Here is a 23,440-nt window from a genome sequence, read left to right on the forward strand (position 1 = left end):
TGATGGCATGGTCGGTCGAGCTCTCAGAATTTGACATATCTTTCGAGCCGAGAGGCCCGATCAAGTCGCAACATTTGGCTGATTTCGTCAATGAGCTCACTCCTCCATGACGTTTTGAAGACGAGACGTGGACCATGCATGTTGATGGGTCCTCTAATGCCCAAGGTAGTGGTGCCGGAGTAATCCTCGCTAGCCCCTCAGGAATCACAGTCGAACAATCCCTTCGGTTCGGCTTTTGTGCTTCAAATACCCAAGCAGAATTCGAAGCCTTGATAGCCGGAATGAGATTAGCAACTGAGATGGGCGTCAAGAGAATCACATGCTGGACTAACTCTAAAATCGTGGCCGAACAGGTCAATGATAACTTTCAGGTCAAAGACTCCAATTTGTTGCAATACTATCACCTCTTCCAAAAACTCAAGGACGATTTCACTGAGGTTCAGATACGACACGTCTTGCGTAGCAACAATGAAAGAGTCGATCAACTAGCTCGGCTCGCCAGCAGCCGAAAGCCAGGAGAGTTGCGAACAACCATTCACCTTGAGATTCCTTCCCCAAGTGTGATAGTTGAGTGTATGACAACCGGCACTGAAGCACCGACCTGGATGACCGCCATCCGGAGCTTTATTGTTCGAGGGGAGTTGCCAACCGACCCGGTGGAAGCAAAGAAGTTACGAACACAAGCGGCTCGGTACTCCATGGTGGCCGATGAACTCTACAGGCAGGGATTGTCCACCCCGCTGCTCAAATGCATCGACAATCACCAAGCTGACTACGTAATAAGGAAAATCCACGAAGGTATCTGTGGCTCCCACTCAGGGGGACGAACTCTGGCAGCCAAAGTCTTGCGTGCCGGCTACTATTGGCCAATCCTGAAAGGAGATTACGCCGAGTTCGTTAAAAAATGTGTGCAATGTCAAAAGCATGGAAACCTCATCCACGCGTCGGCCGCCGAGTTGCACAGTATCAGCTCCCCATGGCCGTTTGCGTTATGGGGCATAGACGTACTTGGACCATTTCCCGTGGCAAAAGGGCAGGTCAAGTTTCTTTTGATCGCAGTAGATTATTTTACAAAGTGGATAGAAGTCGAACCGCTCGCCTGCATCTTCGCAGCCAATGTCCAGAAGTTCGTTTGGAAAAATGTGGTTACCCGCTTCGGCATCCCGTATGCCATCGTTTCGGACAATGGCCTTCAATTCACTGACAAGAAATTCAACACTTTCCTTGAAAACCTCGGCATTCGGCACCGATTCACATCAGTTGAGCACCCTCAATCAAACGGGCAGGCCGAAGCAGCCAACAAGGTTATACTCACTGAACTCAAGAAGAGACTCGGTTCGACAAAAAGAGCATGGGCCGAAGAGCTAACGGAAGTCCTTTGGGCATACCGATGTACACCACAATCAACCACCAAGGAGACCCCTTTTCGCCTAACATACGGCGCGGACGCGATGATCCTGGTTGAGGTGGGGGAACCGTCATTCCGGCGACAACACTTTCATGAGGAGTCTAACGACAGTTCACTCCGAGCCGAACTTGATGTTCTCGATGAAGTACGAGAGAAGACACAGGTAGTGGCCGAAGCATGCAAACAACGCATGACCCGACGCTTTAATTCCAACCTAAACCCGAGGACATTTCATGAAGGCGATCTCGTATGGAGAGCAACCGGGTCGGCAAGGCGCAACTCATCCGAGGGAAAGCTCGCAGCCAACTAGGATGGCCCGTTCCGGATACGGCATGCCCTCCACAATGGAGCTTACAAGTTAGAAGAATTGTCCGGCAAGGTCATCCCTCGGACATGGAATTCTACTCATTTGAAGACCTATTACAATTAGAATTTAACGAATGTACATCTGAAAATGTCTAATGATGCACTCTTTTCCTCGAACCGGTCTTTTTTCCTCTTAAAAGATTGTGAAAAGAGGTTTTGGCCGGCAAGGTTTTTAACGAGGCATCCACTCAATCAATAACAAGACAGTTCAACTATCTATGACTTGTTTTACATTTCTGCGATTTTATTTCCCTCCCAAGATGTCTCTCGGCCAAGGATGTGGCTTTAATTATTTTACAAGTCTTCCCTCCCGAGATGTCTCTCGGCCAAGGATGTGGCTTTAATTATTTTACAAGTCTTCCCTCCCGAGATGTCTCTCGGCCAAGGATGTGGCTTTAATTATTTTACAAGTCTTCCCTCCCGAGATGTCTCTCAGCCAAGGATGTGGCTTTAATTATTTTACAAGTCTTCCCTCCCGAGATGTCTCTCGGCCAAGGATGTGGCTTTAATTATTTCACAAGTCTTCCCTCCCGAGATGTCTCTCGGCCAAGGATGTGGCTTTAATTATTTTACAAGTCTTCCCTCCCGAGATCTCTCTCGGCCAAGGATGCGGCTTACATCAATTCTTACGTGTTTTCATCACGAAAAAAGTAAATTTTACACCAATATATAACAGCAAGGAAAATCTAAATTCATTTAACAAGGCACTATCGGCCTAGAAAAGTACATTAAAAAAGGGCGCTATCGGCCCATCAATACAAAGAACAACAAAAAGCTTAAGACCCCACCTCCGGTTCCCCCTAAACCGAACCATCTTCAGGCGCACCCCCTTCATACGCCGTCACCTCCTCATTCGGCTCAGCTTGTCGTGTCGGGGCTTCCTGGTCGGCCTGTTGATCTGGAGGGATGGAAGTCAGGTCCACCAACTTCCCCTGGAAGAAGTCCTTTGTCATATCAAGGTGAAATTTAGGGGGGAAGTCGCCGAAAAAGCATGCTTGTCGAGCCGCCTGGGCAAAGCCAGCCTGATGCTGAGTGAGGACCTTGTTGCACGCTTTCTCCTTATAAGCCCCAAAAGCAATCTTCTCAGCATCCAACTCCTTACCCAGAGCAGCAACCTTCTCTGTCTCGCTCTTCAAGGCAAGCTCAAGGCGCTGAACCTTCAAAGCCAGGTCGTCAGTAGTTCGCCCCCGGCGATCCATCTCGGCCTGATATTTGTTGTTGGTCGTTTGGGCGTCAGTAAGCGCCGCCAGCGTCTCTTGGAGAGACTTCTCCTGCTCAGCTAGTTGCCGACGCAGTGCATCATCCTCGCCGTTCGGCTCCATCACGATGCTTTGTGCCAAGGCCACAACACGCACTTGGAACTCACAGAAGAAGCTCCATTTCTAAGCCGAGGTCATGCGACTCAGCACTCCTTGACCCGATTCGGAGGTCAAGTCTTGGCTCAGAAAATCCTGAGCGTTAACATTGCTAGCCAAAAAAATTGGTCCAGCCAGGCCTTTTGGAACAGTTGGACCAGCCACACGGCGCTGCTTAGCCCGATGGCTCTCTTCCTCGGCCCTTGGGTCAGGCCTTCTTTTTTCGGGCTGGGGCCGGGTGGGCTTCCTCAGTTTTCCCGTTGGCCCCGCCCCACCACCTTGGGCAGTTGGTTGATTCCCGCGCACGCCGGCCGGGGTCTTGTTCGCAGTGGTCGCCGCCACTTGGTTCCTGATCAACGTACGAATGTCTAGATCGTCCTCTCCATGATTCGTCATGATACCTGCACATAATTAGTCAAAATCAATGATAACGCAAGAATTTAAACAAGTAAGAAAGGTACTATACCAATCAATTCTTCGACTACGTCGGCCGATTCACACAATCGGACCAGAGACGACATGGCAAAGGCCGGGGAAATTTCTCTAAAAAAATTCAAACTCGATCTCTCCTCCGGGGACATTCAAGATTTGGACATCGTGTCGTACTTCCTCGGCTTCCGAGCCCAGTACAACGGGAATAGTGATCTCCCTTCGGCATCGAAGAAGTATTTATTCCCTGTCTCCGGCCGAATCATCACCTTCATAAATCCCACTTTGAAATTCTTATAGGAAGTGGTGAAAGGTTGTAACAGGCAATCACTATGCCGAACCAGTGACAACCACTTAATCTTCTTCGTAGGCCGAGACGAATAGAAGTGTAGGAATAGGTGCGGAGTGGGCTGGATGCCGAGAGCCAAACACAACTGTCTAAACCCTTGCATCGCTGCCCAAGTGTTTGGATGAAGTTGACTCGGCGCCACGTTCAGAAGCCGCAGTATACCAATAAAATAATCATCAAAAGGGAGAGTTATCTTCAAATCCCGGAACATGTAATCATACACATAAAAGAACTGGTATTTGCACGACCCTTGGCTCAAGTACACGAAATCCGGATTCGGCCCTCCATCGCCTTGGCACGGCTGGAAAAAGATGGCAGAGGGTTCCTCTTCCTCAGGAAAGGTCAAGAATTTCACTGCCGATACGAAATGGATAAGAGAGTTCTTGTCGGTATACCAGGAATACACGCTGCCAACCTCCTCGTGCACCCACGAGTACCTAGGAATCGATATGGAAGCAAAATTCCTGGACGATCCACCACCCCTGCTCGGATGATCATCAGAGACTATCACCGATGAAGAATCACTCCCACTCCGCAACCGTTCGGACCCGAAAACGGACTTTACATGATCCTCCCCAATGGAAGCCGAGGCCGATGCGACGTCTCGGTCCGGTGTCGCTCTCAACCCAGAATCACCTATGTCCCCAGAGGAGTCAATATGAACAACATTTACATTTGCCATTACGTACCTGATTGTTGAACTTGACCAATCTTCGCTGAAGAATACTCGAACACCGCAACTCAGTTGATCTCGGCTCGGAGCAAGTGATAAATGCGTATCTTTGGGGACCCCTCCCACATGCCTATTTATAGGCGTTCCTTGCAAGTTTATCAAGCGCCATACCCCTATACACAGCGTTGGATCACTTAGATCCAACGGTTCATGATGCGTAACCCTTCGCATACGTCATTAATACCCAACGGTTATAACCATTGGTATTCCGACAACGGTTGCAACTCTTTGCCTTCCATTAGCAGTCATAACTCCTCGCATGTGTCATTAATGCCCAACGGTTACAACCCTTCGCTTCCCATCAGCAGTTGTAACTCTTGGTCTTCCCTCAAAAAAGGTAACAACCGAAATACCACATTTACCCTTTGCGTCGTTTCACTCCTAAAGGCTGGGGGGCTTGTGTACCGGGAGGACCCTATCGGTCACGTGGACCAACACGTGTCGTTCCGTCAGACACCCATGCGAACTGAACCATACCTAAAACACTGATGCTAGCATCGGCTCGGCCTAGAGCCGAAGGCCGAGAAGAGTCTGCTAGCAGTATCGGCTCGGCTGAAGGCCGATACGAACGGCACCATGATGCATCTCCGTACACTACGTATCGGCTCGGCCAAGCGCCGACCAAGTAAGGTAACCGAGTAAGCATTTGTCGGCCCGGCCAACAGCCGAGGACGTGCAATTTCCCAAGCCTTAGCCTGTCAGCTCGGCGATGTGTCGAAAGGTTAAACGGATTATAGTACAAATCACACTTAACAAGGATAAGCGCATGATTAAGACATGATTAGCTGATTAGCATTGTATTACCTAATTTGGTAAGTGTCAGAAAAAGCCCACCATGGTCATGCCCATGTCAGGTATTATAAATAGGTCGCACGTAACGAGGTACGTCACTGTTCATTATTTACCCTAGAAAATCGTGCTTGTCCTGACTTGAGCGTCGGAGTGCCTTTTGCAGGTATCTTCCCCTTCCGAAGTATTTACCTGAAGCTCCTGTTCGGCCCTTCCCCACAGAAGATTACAAGTGTACCTCAGACAGGTACATTGATCGTTTCTTAAAACTGAAGACAAACACCAACTAAGCCTGCACTAATGAACTCCTCATTTATTGTTGTTCTTATTCTACATACTAGTTCCTAGACCTATCGAAGAACTCGTATTAAATAATTTTCTCATTTAGAAATGAATGCGTAGTGCTGCATCCTATCACAATTGAGTTTCTTAGCTAGACATGTGATGATGTGAAAATAGATATTAGTATTTGTGAATAATATATTACTGGCTATAAACTTACAATACTCAAAAATATTGCAAACCCAGAGGGCAAAACATATTCTATAGATTGGGGCCCTGAAGTTAAAAGGATTACTGTCTGATTAATAAAATATAGAAGCATAATCAGGAGCTTACTTTATTGATTATACTGATATCTGCATGTGTAAGTAAAGTATATGACATGTAAGTCACTTTTGTTGCAGTGGTATGACTGGTGTCCAATATTGGAGGGTTTAAAGCGTTATGTTCTATTGTTCTTTATACATCCCACCATATCTTAAATTTACAGGTGCTAATGCTCCACTGACTGAAAGGTGCCTAACCAGGCAACAATTATAAATAAAGCATTTATTTATATAACAAATTTTTATTATATATTATATATTCTATCTCTCCATTATATTACCCATTTTATTACTTTTGTCTTGTATTCTCTTTTCTTTTTATGTCCCTTTTTATTATATTCTGTTTTTTTTGTCCCAATACAATTTCCCTTGTATTAATATAAGGGCAAAGATGACCCCACAAAACGTAGTGTAAACCAATTGGACCCATTTTTCTGAAAAATCAGAAATCAGAAATAAATAAAAGAAAAGTTAATTATTTTGTTGGGAACTTTAATTGCGAGAGAAAGCTCAACCTGCTTTGACTTAGAAGTTCACTTTATTCGACCGTAGATGCATGCATACCAAATTAACTTGCTTTATGACTATCTACCTTGTCTTCCATGTCTTATTCTAAAGAGAAAGTCTTCATAATTTATGAAGAAAAGGTTTTGAAACTACACAAATGCTCATATGCCCGTCTAGAAAGTAGTTATGAAGGAAGGACAAATTGGTAAATGCACTCAAGGCTAATGCCATCTTCTAAATTGGTAAATGCACCCAAATTCCAATCTATTAAATATCCTTCAACCATAACCTCCCATTAGTTAATCCTAGATCCTAAGAAACATTCTAAAAGTAGCATTACATGCTTCAAATTCCATTGCCTCTTGGTGTTTGATCTATTCATTCTATGGCCTCAAGAATTTCTCCTTCAAAACGTGCGTGCTTGTGCTCTCCCACCACACACTCTGGCTCATTCAGGTGTAGCCTGCACAAGAAGAAGCCCCCCAGAACCGTGTCTAGGAACCCCTCTCAATCTCATCATTTGGACTCATCTATGGTTGCCAAAGCTAATTCTTTGAAGGCTTTTCTCTTGCAAGTTATCAAGCCCTCTAGCCATGATCTTCATAGGAGGAAGAATTTCCAACCAAAGCCTTCTCGGTTTTGTTTGATCAATGGTAACAATGATGCAGTTGCAGTTTCTTGATCACAAATTACATCTTTGCTCTCACCTGTTTGCTCTCTTGTACGTATAATTAAGGGAACCTCTGTTTTTTTTTTTTTCTTCTTCTTTTTCTGGGGGTTAAGAAAAAGTGTATGTGAGGAGGATATCTGTACATATAAAGTTTAGAAAATGTAGTGGAAATGACAAGAAAGTAGAGTTTTGATTGGAACGAAGAGACAGAAAAATATTTGTAGATGGTGTGTTTTTTTCTTGACATGCCCTTTTTATTTCCGTTTACTTGTTTTACGATACTACTTTTTTTTTTAGGGAATTTTACGATACTACTTGATGCTTAGTTTTATGTAATATCTGAAATCTTCTGTTCCTATTTGTTGCATTTGTGTAATGTATGTATGTAATTCAAAAGAAGTAAGATATTTCTCGGTTTTTATAAGATTTGAATCTTTATATATTAACATGTTTTTTTTTTTTTATATTTGAATTTACGCGCATGAGAATGATTCTCATAAGTTTGTTGCAATGTAAATCTGTCTCTTTATCTCCTTACATATATAAAAATAAGATCTGAAAATATATTTATTTTTTATTATTTTAAATTAATTTATTTAATTGAGGCATTTTAAATATTGACCTTAAATCATAAATTATTTAATCAAATTGAAGTAAATTTTATCCGGATTAAATATGTTATTCTCTAATGGTTGTTTTTGGATAAGTTTAACTGAATTTTCTTCTTAATTTTTTATCGGTTCATTGTTTTACACGTCTAAAAATATGTAATCTCTCTCTTCTCTCTTATAGTTTCTCTATTAAATTTAATTCTTTAAGGTCAATATTTCATATGCTTTAAGAAAAATTTATCTATCCAATTTTTTTAGTGTTTTAAATTATTCATTTATATGTCTGTCTTATAAAATATAACACTATTATCATTACAATCATCGGTGCCACTATAACTTCTTAGAAAGAAATTAATTAATTGATGGTGTTGAATTTTAACGATCCAATTATTAAATTAAAAGATTTTAATGCATATATTAAGTTTACAAATATTTAAAAATTTTGAAACTTATTTAATATTTTATTTTATTAATTAAAATTGATAAATAATTATAAAAGCATTTTATATATTAATTAGGAATGTGAATAGATTAAGTTAGACCAGACTTTCAATATATATGTTATACTTGTTTTACAAAATTTAAAGTCTCAGCATGACCTATTATTTATTATAGGTTTTTTTTATAATCTTAGCCTGACTTTTTGAAAGTCTGACATGACCATTATCACTCTTGCCAATGAGAACCCATTAATTAAGGTTGATTTAAAGACAAGTCAAAAGTAAAACTCGTGAATTTTCTTTGCAAATAAAAGAAGAATCTCAATAATTGTTATTGCTTGATTAAAAAGTTCCGGTGCCAAAGCGTTTTTACAACCTTTTCATACGCGTAATGCAAATTAGCAATAAAATACTGCAATAGTGTGACAATTCTGTAGGACTCTTCCAGCTGCATCCCATTCCAAAATTTACAAAAGGAGCAAGACCAAAATCATCTATGTGACTGTCAATCGCAAAACTGGAAATCTGCAATGCTAACTGAAAAAATAATAATAACAAGGAGCCATTAATTTTAAAGTAGTCATCTAGAGTGATCACAATCATGACAGAAATGGTATTGCTCAGTGCACATAATGACTTGTAGAGCTTGTTCATGGAGGACAACGGACCCCGATGGCATATTCAACCCTCCTCCGACTCTGCACATCAGAATAAAATTAGAACTAAATTAGGGTAATTTTTGAAGAAATGAAATGCATACTTAATAAGGGAAGTAGGGCAGTAAGCATTTGTCAGAAAAAACGAAGTTACACGTTCTTATTATATTTGGAAACCAATAGATACCATGAAAATGACAAAGAAAAATAGTTTCAACTTTCAGCTCAAACGTTTTTCATACCATGTATGGCTTCCATGTTATTGTCCTTGTAAACACCTAGAGGTGATCCATGGACAGAAAGAAGCATCTCCCCAGGTTTGGGCAGCCTAAGTGTTTTGGGTGTCATCCCAACAGACAACCTCTGACTAGTCACCTGTAAATCGGTTAAAGAGCCGAATTACATTAAATTCAGAAGTAATCTTGCGTAGTTGGCTTTTCTAAGCATTCATATAGTGAGGGTATTATAATTGTTGGATGAAGATCAGACAACTTGGAACAAGAATACATGTCTGAAGTCCGGTTTACTGAGATAAAATAACTCTAATCTTCAGCTAACAGTCCCAAGTTACTCAATGCGTGAATGCATGGAAAAGCAAACTCGAATGAATCCAGATCCAAATAAAACTAAAAAGCCACCTGCATATCCTTATTCCTTAGAAACACAAATCAGAGTTCATAAAACAAATAAATAAATAGGAAGAAGATACTAACACCGGGAGTCTGAAGGCCTTCTTGCAATGCTAGCGTCTGAGTGTCAGATGGCTCCTCCAAAACCTATTCAATTGACGAATTCTTCAGGCAAGATAAACACTATTGTAACCCTTGTGCAGTTACACGCACCCTGATTTTGTCCCCAAAACTCACATACTCTAAAGGCTAATAACGCCAGTAGGAACATAAAGATGTTCATTTTATGTCAAGATTCAATGTTTTTTAATTAATGATATCACATTGATCTTATGTGTAATATTTCACTAGAAATAACTAACTGAAGAGTTCCACCAACACACTCCTCTTAACACAATCTTTTTCAATTGTTAAAATTCAATCAAAATCACATAATCATAAGAGAAATTCATCAAATAGGTTAAGAGACCTGCAAAATTTTATGATTTTCAATAAATTTTAATAAATTAGGAGTGTTCTAAAGAGTATATTACTAGCATTTCTCAACAAAAAAAAACTAATAAAAGTGAAAACAGAGCAAACATACAATGTCTTTGAAATGTAGGTTATCAGCACCACCAAAGCTAATTCTCCCTGCCACAAAAAATAAAAAATAAAAAAACTGTCAACTGTCAATTACAAACACTTGTGACGTTTCCGCACGAAAAAAAAAAGTACCTGCATTGGTGGAATATTCAAAGCCAGTGAAGCGAGGGATGGAAGCGATGGACAACCTTTGGAGCAAAGAAGCGTGCACGTCATTGCAAGTCTCTTTCTCTCTCCATTTCACTTCCACTTTCCCGTTGCGCTCGTCGTTCACCACAGAGAGGTTGGGTAGGGTTTCTTCCAAAACCTGAAATAGCGGTTTCTGAAGCTGCTCGCTGCTATAACGCGACCGCAAGAAGCGCAGCTCCGTCAGCAAGTGCTCGATCTCCACGTCGCGAACCGCCCTAATCGCTCCAATTTGTCGCTCCATCGCTTGGATTTCGAGGTCCATGAATTGAGACGCCTGCGTTCGAGTTTGAGGTTCATCTTCAGCTTTAGATTCGGTTGCTTTTGCGGTTTTCTTCGTTCTTCGCTTTGGCATTTTGGGGTTCAAACAGCAAAACCTGTGAATGTATTCGACCCAATCTTGCAGATTTGTGCGTTGGGAGAGAAGACGTGGAAACCAAAGGAGAAAAGGCGCCGTGAAATTTAAAATTTTGAAACTTATTTGATATTTTATTTTATTAATTAAAATTGATAAATAATTATAAATAGAGGGACTAAATTGTATAAATCAAAAGTCATGTATGTATAATATAAAAAGGCTACAAATACCTTGAGTAAATCAGAAACCTTCTCAGCAATATATTTTTGTTGAATATTGGCTCCCTCCTATGTTACTTATCAACATGAATGCACAGGATACCTTTTCTGCAAACCTTTTTAACAACAAAAATAGTAATCAAATCAAATGAAAATAAAATGTTGGCATGAGTCCAAACGCAATCAAAGAAAAAAGAGGTTCTGAACCTTTTACTTTATAATAAAAGATGGCCAACCAATAAATAGAACTTTATTTCTATGACGAATAGTATATAATTAATGAACAGTTCAAATAAATCAATTTATAATGGACTCTTACACCCCTTTCCCTAATTAAAAAAGTTGTATTAGACAGGAGAGGGATTTGCAATGAGGAGGAATCTTATCTTTTTTTATTATTATTCAAAATTAAGATGCTTATATACAAGATTTTTGAGCATGGGAGATATGATTATGTCTAACAACAGACAAGAGACATCATAAGATTGTACAACGTAAAAAAAATAATTAAAAAAAAGCTAAATTAGCAAGCATATAACACATTGGATTAATATATTAATATATAACACATTGGATTGAAGCCCACAGACACTTGATAATTTAGTTGTGAGTGATGATAAATTAATAGTTTGATTATAAAAATAATTGTTGTTATAAAGATGAGTTTTCTATAGATACTCGTGTGCAAGGCAACTTGAAACCCACTTATCCTTGGGGAGCATATTAGGAAAATACTTGTTGGTTTTAAGCCTTTAACAAGCAAAACGTAATCACTTTACCACCAATATTTTAATATATTGCATTGCCAAAATTTATGTAAAATATAGAATTTATGTCATGTTTTTTCATCAAACATAAAAATATTCAACGTAAAATTGTAAAAACCATTTATATAAATATCAGTGCCATACATGAGACAAAGTAAATATATAATTTGAAATAAAATATATTTTTACTTTAAAACTAAATTCAAGGCATTACCAAAAAAAGAAAGAAAAAGAAAATTCAAAGGCAAATTACCAGTCAATTCTCCAACATATTTTTATGAATCTTGCCAAAAAAATAAAATAAAATAAATCAAAACTACAGGTGAGAGTTTTTAAAATTAATTCACCTGTGCAACCATGTCTTAATATATAGCTCCTCTAGGGTTTGAAATCCTGCATTTAACAGAAAAGGTGAAGCTAAAAAATTACCTTACTAATCAACATATTCGGTGAAGTAGAGTATTGGCTGTCTAATATACAGTAAGTTGAAGTAAACAATGAAGTCCAGAGACAAATTAAGTGCAAAATTTTAACTGGAAAGACAAATTTTGCTTCTTTATTTTTATTAATTTATTTATTTTGAATAAATGTCTATTTTGTTGTCCAGAGATGTCAGGAGATCACATTGGTCAACCACTTATTGGAAACATTTGGTCCTTCAATTAAAAGTCATTACTTTTAAGAATAGATCCACTCATGAAATTTTCACTGATATTGATTGTGAGCTTTATCTCATTTAAAAGAGGGGGGGGGGGGGGGGGGGGCGGGGACGCTGGACAACAGAAAATTGAGACTCATGGAGTTTTGTACTTGCAATGGTAAACAAGAAAGCAAGCAATTTTCAATTATATACATCACTGTTGCATCCTATGCCCTTTAGTTATATCCTTCTCTCCTCCCTTGCCTGTTCTTCTGCATCCCCAAAATATAAATTTCCACAATTTCCATTCTATATATGATAAGTAGCTTGATTAATTTTAGATATAAAAATGATAGGTTTAGAAGTATCTTCCAATTTGGTTGATACACAAGGGTGAGAAGCACACATTTAAGAAGTTAATTCAGATTAAAAGATTTTATCTATACATGGGTTTTTCAGAGAAAGAGAGGGATAAAGGAATGAAGTACACGGGTATGATGTTTACACAATAATAACTAGAATTGATGTATGATGTTAGAAATGATACTGACAAGCAACATCAAACTCATGAGTTAACTAGTATAGTAGTACAATACCTTGATTCACAAATAAACCATAAAATTCCTCAAATTTGTTAAGAAAAGGCTGGCAGAATATCTTCTCTTCGAAATAGGTAAGCTCCTGTTGACAACTCTCTTAGAAATGTATTTAAGGATGTTGTTGGCTTCTTATTATCGACATTCAAGCCTATTCCTGTGGAAGCAAGGAACTTGCAATGATCATCATGAGCATAAACTTGAAAATCAATTTTACTCTTACAAAAATGACATTAAAGAAAATCAAATACTCTGCAGAGAACATGGATTTAATACTCAATAGGCATGCTCGGCTAATTAAGTACATTGAACTTCTTTGATTTATATGTTGACGTACAAAGAATGCCTCCAACTTTAGATCCATTTAAATAAAGATCATTTGGCCACTTGATTTTAACATCTATGCAGGGTAACCCCTGGAATGGAAAGTGTTGAAATAAAATGTATTAAGGGCCCACAATCCCAAACAATCAGGAACAAATTAACATTGACACAAATCATGCATTCGATTAGGAAAACTGCCAAATACAAAGTAAACAAAACCATCCTTAATGCTGCGTACAACTTGACAGTTTGTCTCAGAATCATATAAAGGACCATCAGTTTCCACAAGTGCTAAAATTTTCAGTTTATTTAGTCAACAACTTCCGCATATTTATATCATGTAAATAGAAAATATATATACTTAAATTTGTTAACCTCACTACAGCTTTCACTCATCAAATTCACTGGCAGGCTAGGTGTCAAGCCAGTACTTCAAAACAAAGCACTTACATTTTTGTCACAGATATCCTTGATTGCCTCTGTGATAGCCAGGGAAACCATATACTGAACTAAAGGAACAATTCGTCCATCCTCCATTTGCAAAGTAAAAGAAAACATGAGGAAAAATAAATAACAGAATAAATAAATAAACGGAGAAGAAAAAAAAAACCTAATAGGAGAAATCGAAGAATCACGAGACGAGATCGAAGCAAAAATCAGTGAAACGGGAATGGAAATTGAAAAAAGAAGAAAAGAGGGGTTTGAAAAATTACCTGTTGGACATGGCGAAGGGAGTGAGAATGGAGGAATTAGAATTAGGAAATGGTGGAGAAGGAAGAGAGAAAGTTAGGAAGGTGGAAACCTAAGGCGAGCCATTTGAACCTAGGAAGAGAGAAAAGAGGGGTAAAATTTTTGTGTTTTGGCGCTCCGTTAAATTGCAATTGCAAATGTACCACTCTCCACTCACCAAAACATGTATGGGTCCGTTAAATTTACTATATTCTTCAATTTTTTAAAAATAATAATAATCATTGATATATTTTTTTAAAGTAATTACTCACAACTATTATTTTAATTTATTTTTTATTTATCTTTTAAAAATTAAGAGGTATCAAGTATCTTCTTTTTTTTACTAGCCTAAATAAACACTTTTATTTTATTTTAGTTTCTAACATATATAATATCTTCGTTTTGATTTCTAAATAATCATGAAAATTTATAAAGACTCAACTTGAAAATTTTAAGTAATTTAAATAATTTTAATCACTAAATCACCATGTTCATTTAATTAATAACTTACAAATCTAATTATATATTATCTTTAATATAAATTTTACTCAATTCATTAAATCTCTAAACTCCTTTATATATATACTAGCAAAAAAAGAAGATACTTCATGCTTCAAATAAGTCTTCTTTTAAATATAGATATATTTGTGGAGGTAGTGAACAAATTAGCAATTTCAAAAAAACTTTCATGAAAATTTTTTCACTCCTTTATTAATTATTATCATATGTTTTATGTAATTTTTATAAAGGATTAAAGCAAAATAATGTGTACACCAAAAAGAGGAATTATTGTAAGATAATTCTTCAAGAGGGACTAAATTGTATAAATCAAAAGCCATGTATGTATAATATAAAAAGGCTACAAATACCTTGAGTAAATCGGAAAATAAAAAAAAAGTAAATTGCATCATATATCTGTTAGAGGCTAGTGCCATCAATTTATCTATGTGGCTGACTCACCTAATGTCACATGGATTCATTATTTATTGTAAACCATGAATGTAAAACCCTAAACCAAATATTAAAGTTGTGACCAAGTGGTCAAGAGTAGTTAGAATTCAGAAAATGATTAACACAATTCAATATGTAATATAATAATGTGAATAATAAGTTTCAAAATCATTTTTAATTATTCTCTACTGTAATGCCATTTCACTATCAAATTTAATTATTAAGACAAAAGAAGGAACAAACAATTCTGAAATAAGATGGCAGAATCTCAAAGTCTTAAATATTAATTAAAAGAAAAATTAAAAAAATAAAAAAGAGAGAGAAACTTTTTCTATATTCCATGATAATGTTTCACTCATGCGGCAAAGGGGGGAAAAACAGAACCCTTATTCCATCATGTTTGGATCAGAAGTAAGCGGAACAATTCAATAAATAACCATTTGTCATTGAATTTAGCATATACTGACATATTAGTTTTTAATCTTAGAAAAGGTTAAATAAGTCTTTAAAAGTATAAATTGATAATTATATTAAAATAAAATTTAAAAAATGTGTGATTAAAATGGTAACATTAATATATATTCAAAGATTAAAATTTAATAAATTATTAAATTTAGAAAATTATTTGATATTTTAAGAATTTATTTAACATTTTCGTAGTTCTAAGTCTAATGTGATTATGCTTACTACTTGAAGAAAAACACTAAAATGACTATTTATTCGTAATAATTTCGTTTTATATGATTGGAATATAATAAATAAATCATTTTATTTAAATTTAAAGTAACACGAGACTGCCGTGGAGTTAAAGGAATCAAAATATATATGTTCATCCATATGAATTAAAATACAAGAAGTTGTTAGGAAATCATATGTGGATACAGTGCATTCCAAATATGACATACACACCAAAGTGTTTCGTTCCACATGTAGTATATGATATATTCTTCTTAATGACACACCTACATAATTCTGCAATTTGATCCATATTAGATCCTCATGCATGATATCTTAAAACGATTTGAAAATGAGCAGCTTTTGACTTATTGATTTATGGAAAGTACTTTTTTATGTACTTTGAGATGTTAGGATTATAATAGAATTTACTATGCAATTACAATGAGAATGATTCAGAAGATTGATCAATACTATTAGGTTCATTAGGAGTGTGGATCGATTCTAAATATGAAAAATAGATGTTAAGGGGTGAGTAGTGGAGAGGTTCTATAAATGGGTTATAAACAATGTTAACTACAGATAAATATTATACAAATATTTTATTTTGTATATTTTATTTTTATTAGGACAAATTACATTGACACCCCATGTGATTTGTTGAAATTTCACACCATATCCTATGTTTTTAATGCCTGCAATGTAATGTGTGTCGTGTGTCGTGTGTAATAGAGATATACCATGTATATGTAACGTGTTTCAAATAATGAAAGGGACTACCGTAAATATTAAAAAGACAAGAAGGGTACGTGTCAAGTCACAAGGAATATCAGTGTAATTTGCATTTTTTTTTTAATTAGGGTGTGTTTAGAAGAACTTATTCAAGTCTTTGAAAGTAATTTGAGATTAAAGTCTTTAAGAGTTGCGTGGCATCCACAAGCCCAAAACTTCACATTTGTCTACAAGCAAGAAATCTCACATATCAATATCCAAATTTCACTATTGCCTGGTATAAAAAACATCGATGATTTAATTTCACAACTTCATGTGGTCCTGGGCACATGGTATCCACGCAGCAGTTTCAAACTTACTAAAGTCATGAGGCTCGTCCCAGCATTAGCCAATTGCATTGAAATGACACAAATGAAAATGAAGATTCAAACCATTTTATTTTTATCTCAAGAACAAACACTACACAAACGGGAATTTTTGTTTCAATCACACTATCATAGGAGCATTGCATAGGCTTACATAACCCAGTAATCCCAAGTTCATTTCTCACAGTAGTATAAAAAAAAGCTACAACAGAAGAACTAACTCTTCTAAAATTTTCTCCAGATAGCCTTTTTTTATACAGTTCATAATAAAATAATCAACTCACTTTAGCAAATAAACAATCCAAAAGTAAAATCACAAGTTTGATCAACAGAAGAGTCAATGTCAATCAGACCAACACAAATTCATCTTAAGTTGAAGTAGTAGAATGTTCAGCACTAAGATAAAAAATTTATAAAAAAAAAAAAAAAACGTTAAACATACCAGCGTAATATCCCCGCGGATTCGAATCTGGATACAGTGATTCAAGGCGCTTCACAGGACCCCATACATAATCTTCTATAAGAGGGACTCTGCAGCACAAATGACAAGAAAAGATTTTGAAACCCAAAAAAACAAAAAAACAAAAATGCACACACACAAGTAAAGCATAAAAGCTCAGCCAAGGAACCGACAGATCCAAGCCAAGGAACAAAAATCAACATTGGACTAATTTCCGTGAACAAAAACAAAAACAGCATCTGCATCTGACTAACCCATATGCGGAAAATGACACCGAATGCACACCCTTGAATGTAACACCCTTGTCATTTTCCTGAGCACAGCCAAAATTTTGAAAAGCATACACTACCTAGAACATAGGGGTCACCGCAGCAATTCAAAGAAAACCCCCACTTGAAGAAGTTGAATAGAAAAGGAGAAATTGGAAAAGAAAAAGGTGAGATCTTTGTGTGATTAGATGATTACATTCGTGGGGAGAATTGGTTTCTCAAAGATGGGTCTCCAAGAGAACAGGGAAGGAGGTGTCGTGGCCAGCGAGAGAGTCTGGTATGTGTGCTAGGGCAAGAGCGGGAAGGAGTGGAAAGCTGTGTTGTTAAATTTCGGATAAATGAAATTTAATTGTCAAATTTCAGAGGGAAGTAAATGGGTTGGGCTTGGTTTCTAATAATGGGTTTAGGAGCCCAAAAGTGGAAAAAATCCATAAGCCCAATTCAATATTAAATCAAAACATTATAAAAATTATAACTCTAATCATAATAAAATTTCTCTAGTATTTATAAAAATATTATATTTTTAATATTTTTTATTTTTATTTTTTTGAATAATGTATCAACAAAGGAAATTTTTTTATTAGCAAGTGAAAAAGGTAACCTAAAATTTTGTCGCCCATAAACTTTCTTATTTTTTTAAATTTTACCTTCATTTCTAATCACACTTTTTCTTTTTTTTTTTGACATTTTTTTAAGTACTTATGTGTGATGCTTATATGTATTATTTTTTAATGTTATTTAGTTACTTTTTATATTTTTATTTTACTTTCAATCAAAATTTAATTATTTTTATTTCTTTCTTATACGTGTTAATTTTCTAATTATTTTTTTGAAAGTTATTTAGTTACTTTTTATATTTTTATTTTACTTTCAATCAAAATTTAATTATAATAATTTTTCTTTTATTTTTAAAATGAAATAACATCCTATAAGTATTTAAATAATTATACATCCAACACTTTAAAATTATATAATTACTTTTTAACATATTCAAATACAAAAGTTTATTAAATTTTAAACACTTATAATATTATAAGATCTTATCATATAAAAACTTATTATATAAGATCTTAAAGAAGTTATTTCTTAAAACATATCATTATTCATTGATCTTATTACATAAAAACTTATTATATAATATCTCAAATAAGTTATTTCTTAAAATATATCCTTATTCATCGGATGTTTAATAGTAATATAATTTGTTGAAATCTTTAATATTAATATGATTCGTTGAATCTTTAATTAAAACTTACATCGTATAAAATCCAAATTAAAGAAAAAGGTAACAAACACATGTAGGACGACGACTGATAAACTAAAAAAGCATAAAGAGAAAATGAAACACAAAAGGAAAGCAAATTATATATATATATATATATATATATATAGAGGAGGGTTCAAACGACACCGGTGTAACTTTTACTAAGTGTTACACCACTCAATAACTTTATATTAAATGTGAATTTTAAAAATTAAACCGTTAGATTGAAAGTTCATATCTCTTAGATCATATATGTCAAAATTTTGTTAAAATTGAACAACAATTTGAAGGTAATCAAAGTGTTTATATTTTAGTATATTTTGAAATGTATATATTACGTCAATTTTGTTTTGTGAGAATAAAGTATCAAATCATCTTAGATTAATACAAAATTTGACATATATGATCTAAGAGATATGAACTTTCAATCTAACGGTTGAATTTTTAAAATTCATATTTAATATAAAGTTATTGAGCGGTGTAACACTTAGTAAAAGTTACACCGGTGTCGTTTGAACCCTCCTCATATATATATATATATATATATATATATATATATATATATATATGAAAGAGGATGGATCTTTTTACTCAAAGAGTTACATAGACTTACTCCATTCAATAACTCATTTTCTCTATCAAATTTCAATGATCTAACCGTTCAATTTAAAGTTCTTAATGCATAGATCAAATATGTAAATTGTTAGAAAATTTAAAAATCATTTGATACTTCGTTTCATTAATTTTAATCAATGTATAAAATGATTCTATGATTATCCGTCAATTTGAATTAATGAAATGAAGTATCAAATGATTTTCAAATTTTCTAAAAATTTGCAGATTTGATCTATGCATTAACAATTTTAAATTGAATAGTTTGATCGTTAAAATTTAATGTTGAACATGAGTTATTGAATGAAGTAAGTCTAGGTAAACTTACTGTTGTTGGAGTAAAAGGATCCATATTCATATATTAAATTAGGTTATCACATACCATTATATACACTTCATGTATTTAAATCTTTTAATAAAAAGTAAAATTAATAATTAAAATTATTTATTTATTTCTTAAGAATTGAGGGTATATAATTATCCATTATTTTGGAGACAAAAATCAGTTACAAGATGATGTAATATATTTCCCTTTATCTATATTACTATATATTTAACTTTTTTTTTTTCATTCATTTTCTCAATCTCTCTGTCTCTCTCTATATATATATAGAGAAAAACAAGTTATACTAACACTAATACCAGGTATAACTTTTATATATTAAGTATTACACACCGCTCGATAATTAATGAATAATAATATATATATTTAATTAATCTTTATTTATATACTTACCTTTATAATTAACAATCTACTTATTTTTATATTTTATGAAAACACATTTAAAAAAAATGGAAGTGTAAAATAAAATAACAGAGATGCACACTTGAGCCTTTTATCAAAACATTCAAAACTTTCTTGGATTCATTCGCTAAAACTATAAACTCTACCAAATGAGCACGGTAAACTCATAACTCACGGCCGATTGGATCGACCTGCTCTGATATCACTTAATGTAAAGCCCGATTCTAACGCCCAATTTATATAATAATAATTATATATTTTCTTATATAATATTTTCACAATTATATCGTTAACAATACTTTTTTTTTTAATAAAGATAAAGATAAAGAACAATCATATTTTGTGAATTTAATACATGATATATCGTTCTAAAATATTTACAATAATGTATTATTTTACACAATATATTTTTCTTTCACTTTTATTACAATATTTACATTGATAGTGAAAATAAATTTACAAAAATTGTAATAGATTCATCAAATAGCCTCCACATTCCAATTCCTTCCAAGGAATACCACAGCTATATCAACTGCAAAATGATCTGGAATCCAAAGTAAATCCATCTATTTTGTAATATATTTAATTTATAAAAACAAAGAAAAGAAAGGAGTAAGAACAATATCCAATAAATATAATAACTCAAAAGAATATACAGAATTATTTATAATCAATATTAAACACATATATATATATATATAAATATATATACAGATCATATATTAAATTTTCATGATACAATAAAATTTGAATTATACTTGTAGTGACTAGTCAGGATAAATGAGCATCATCATAACATCAACCAATAAAAGGATATTTCACCTTAATCAACAATAGGATATTTCACCTTCATTTCTTACTCATTTAAATCCCCAAGGTCAAACCTCCAGCTACAAATAATTCAAACTTTATCTTCTATGGCCATAGAACAATATTTATCTTCATAAATACGTGAAGAAATAACAACAAAACGAGTCCAAGATATCACAACTATAACATAGTTGATTATAAATATATTTACAATAAATATATCTATGTAAAAGGAATATATTAAGAATACCAATGATATAAATAAAAATGACCATCATTATAAAATAATGAAACAATATAAAATATGAACACCTTAATAATTATTATAGACAAAAATAATCAAAGGTTAAGCAAATAAATGAGGTTAGGGACACCCCACTAAATAAATATACATAAAAAAATAACATAAATAAATAAAAATAGGAGTAGATAAAATTTTAAAGAGATAAGGTTCTCCTCCCCCTTACCTGGATAAGTAGGAGCTAAAACTTGAGCAGAACCTCCCCCCTCTGGATTCTCTCTCTCTCTCTCTCTCTCTCTCTCTCTCTCTCTCTCTCTCTCTCTCTCTCTCTCCTTATTAATAAAAATATTATATTAAATTTGATTGATATTGTTTAACCATCTTAATTAATCACTTATATATATATAGGGGTGGCAAAATGGACCGTGGCCCGCGGGCCGGGCTCATCATTTCAGCCCGCCAAGCCCGCCCCGCCAAACCCGCCAACCCGGCGGGCCAAATAGCGGGCTGGCCCGTCCCAACCCGCCAAGCCCGCATAAGTAATAGGCTTAATATAAATAAAAAAAAGCAGGCCCAACAAAGCCCATTTCCAGCCACCAAAGAGCAAAACCTAAATCAATTTCAGCCAAAGCCAACAGAGAACGTAAATGAATTTCATTCCAGCCGCAGCCACCGAAGGGCGAAGAGCATACCATTTCGCTTCGCGTGCTTTCTGCTTCGTCCAGAACCAGAACAAGTGATTCCGTCATTTCTGTGTATTGCGCGTGCGTGTAAAAGTAAAACAGGTGATTCCTTTAGTGCATACCATCTTTAATTTTTTTCTAATTTTTTCAATGATGCGTAGACCACCTGTTCTGGCTTCCACTACCGTGTAAATTTGGATATGGACACAACATAAACTATTAATTAATGTTATACTAGTAATGTCACATGTCTGTATAATTTGGAAAGATCAACTTATTATGGATAATGGACTTAAATATTGGTCACCACTTAGGCGCTTTGTTTAATCACTATTCTGGATCAAGGGATTAGTTTCACAGTTTCGTACGTTTATTGGAATATTTGATTAAAGTTGGCATTCTGTATTTTTATAATTTTTTTTTCATTTTTTTATTTAAACATAAAAAATATATATATATATATATTATTTTTTTTCAAAATATTTTTTGGGTAAACGGGCCGGCCCGCCAGCCCGCCAACCCATCCTTAGGCGGGGCGGGCCAGCATTTTCAGCCCGTTTTTCATTGGCGGGCCAGCCCGGCCCGGCCCGTTTTTGGCGGGCCATTGGCGGGGCGGGCCAAAACGGGGCAGGCTGGCCCGTTTTGCCACCCCTATACATATATTATTAATGACATGAGAAACTAAAATAAAATTTTTAAAAATTACAAAGATTAAAAATAATAATTTTAAATTTATAAAATTAAAATAAATTTATCTTAAATTTAAAGAATTATAAACATATTTAAACTTAATTTAGATCAACGTATAATTCATTTTGTCCCCTATTTCCAGATTTGTGCTCTGTTCCATGATTTCCATGTTGGCCTTCTTCTCCACCTTTTCTTCCATTTTCAGCCTTGCATTCAACTCTCTCTCCACAAATTCCAACTTTGCCTTCATGTGCCTGTCTCCTACTAAGGAATGGCAAGGGGGAAAATAGTAACTTCTCATTATCCAAAATTGTTTACTGAGTATTTATTTAGTGGTTATTTATAAATTTTTATATGTTTGCGAATATTTTGTAAATATTGGTAGATATTTGAGAAAATGTAAAATTTTAGATAAAAAAGTGAGAAATAAATAAAATTAAAATTAAGTAATTTTAAAACATATATTTATATTAAATAATAATTTTGTAAAATATATTTATATTAAAATAAATAATTATAACACATATATTTAGTATAAAAATAAATTAAACTAAATTACTTTATATATAATTAAGAATATTTTTAATATTTTAAAAATGTAGATATACTCTTTATTATTTATTTTCATCATATTATTAAATAGATATTAATTTAACTATTCAATTAAAATTCATAAATGATTTTATTCACATATATCTACGGACACGGTTTTTCTTTGTTGTCCCTACTTCCATTTATCCTATTTATTTTTGTTCTTCTTCAATGCAACTCAATTATGTTTGGTGACAAACATATCACTCTAAATGCAGCACACGCCTCCATTATCTCTCTATTTCTCCTTCAAGAACTATGCTCTCAATGTAGTAAATCAAGATAATAAGCTCTTATTACTTTTTCCGATTCAAAACCCCCATATTTTTACCTTTTTGTTATTGTATTTAAACCTTGTTATTTTACTATTTTTAGGTCTATTTTTTATATTAATTATGT

The 23,440-nt window shown here is 34.5% G+C and overlaps 1 protein-coding gene across 7 annotated transcripts; it reads right to left on the minus strand.

The window, feature by feature from the left end:
* Nucleotides 1-8,573: 8,573 nt before the first annotated feature.
* Nucleotides 8,574-17,729, minus strand: LOC109805900 (translation initiation factor). 7 transcript variants are annotated; one of them, XM_083068081.1, is made up of 12 exons: nt 17,486-17,729; nt 17,119-17,207; nt 13,938-14,046; nt 13,675-13,755; nt 12,901-13,057; nt 12,012-12,057; nt 10,910-11,013; nt 10,268-10,698; nt 10,137-10,183; nt 9,635-9,697; nt 9,164-9,296; nt 8,574-8,963 (listed from the first exon to the last, which is right to left on the minus strand). In XM_083068081.1, exons 8-12 carry the CDS (start codon nt 10,674-10,676, stop codon nt 8,947-8,949), a joined length of 669 nt encoding a protein of 222 aa, XP_082924207.1. In that variant the 5' UTR covers nt 10,677-10,698; nt 10,910-11,013; nt 12,012-12,057; nt 12,901-13,057; nt 13,675-13,755; nt 13,938-14,046; nt 17,119-17,207; nt 17,486-17,729; the 3' UTR covers nt 8,574-8,946. The 7 variants fall into 7 exon arrangements, with proteins under 7 accessions (XP_082924207.1, XP_082924204.1, XP_082924205.1 ...); XM_083068078.1 differs by having other exon boundaries at nt 10,268-10,720; XM_083068079.1 differs by having other exon boundaries at nt 10,268-10,720; nt 17,602-17,643.
* Nucleotides 17,730-23,440: the final 5,711 nt, after the last annotated feature.

Source organism: Cajanus cajan, chromosome 2 (assembly GCF_000230855.2).
Source record: "Cajanus cajan strain Asha chromosome 2, NIPB_CcT2T_4, whole genome shotgun sequence".
Lineage (NCBI taxonomy): Eukaryota > Viridiplantae > Streptophyta > Magnoliopsida > Fabales > Fabaceae > Cajanus > Cajanus cajan.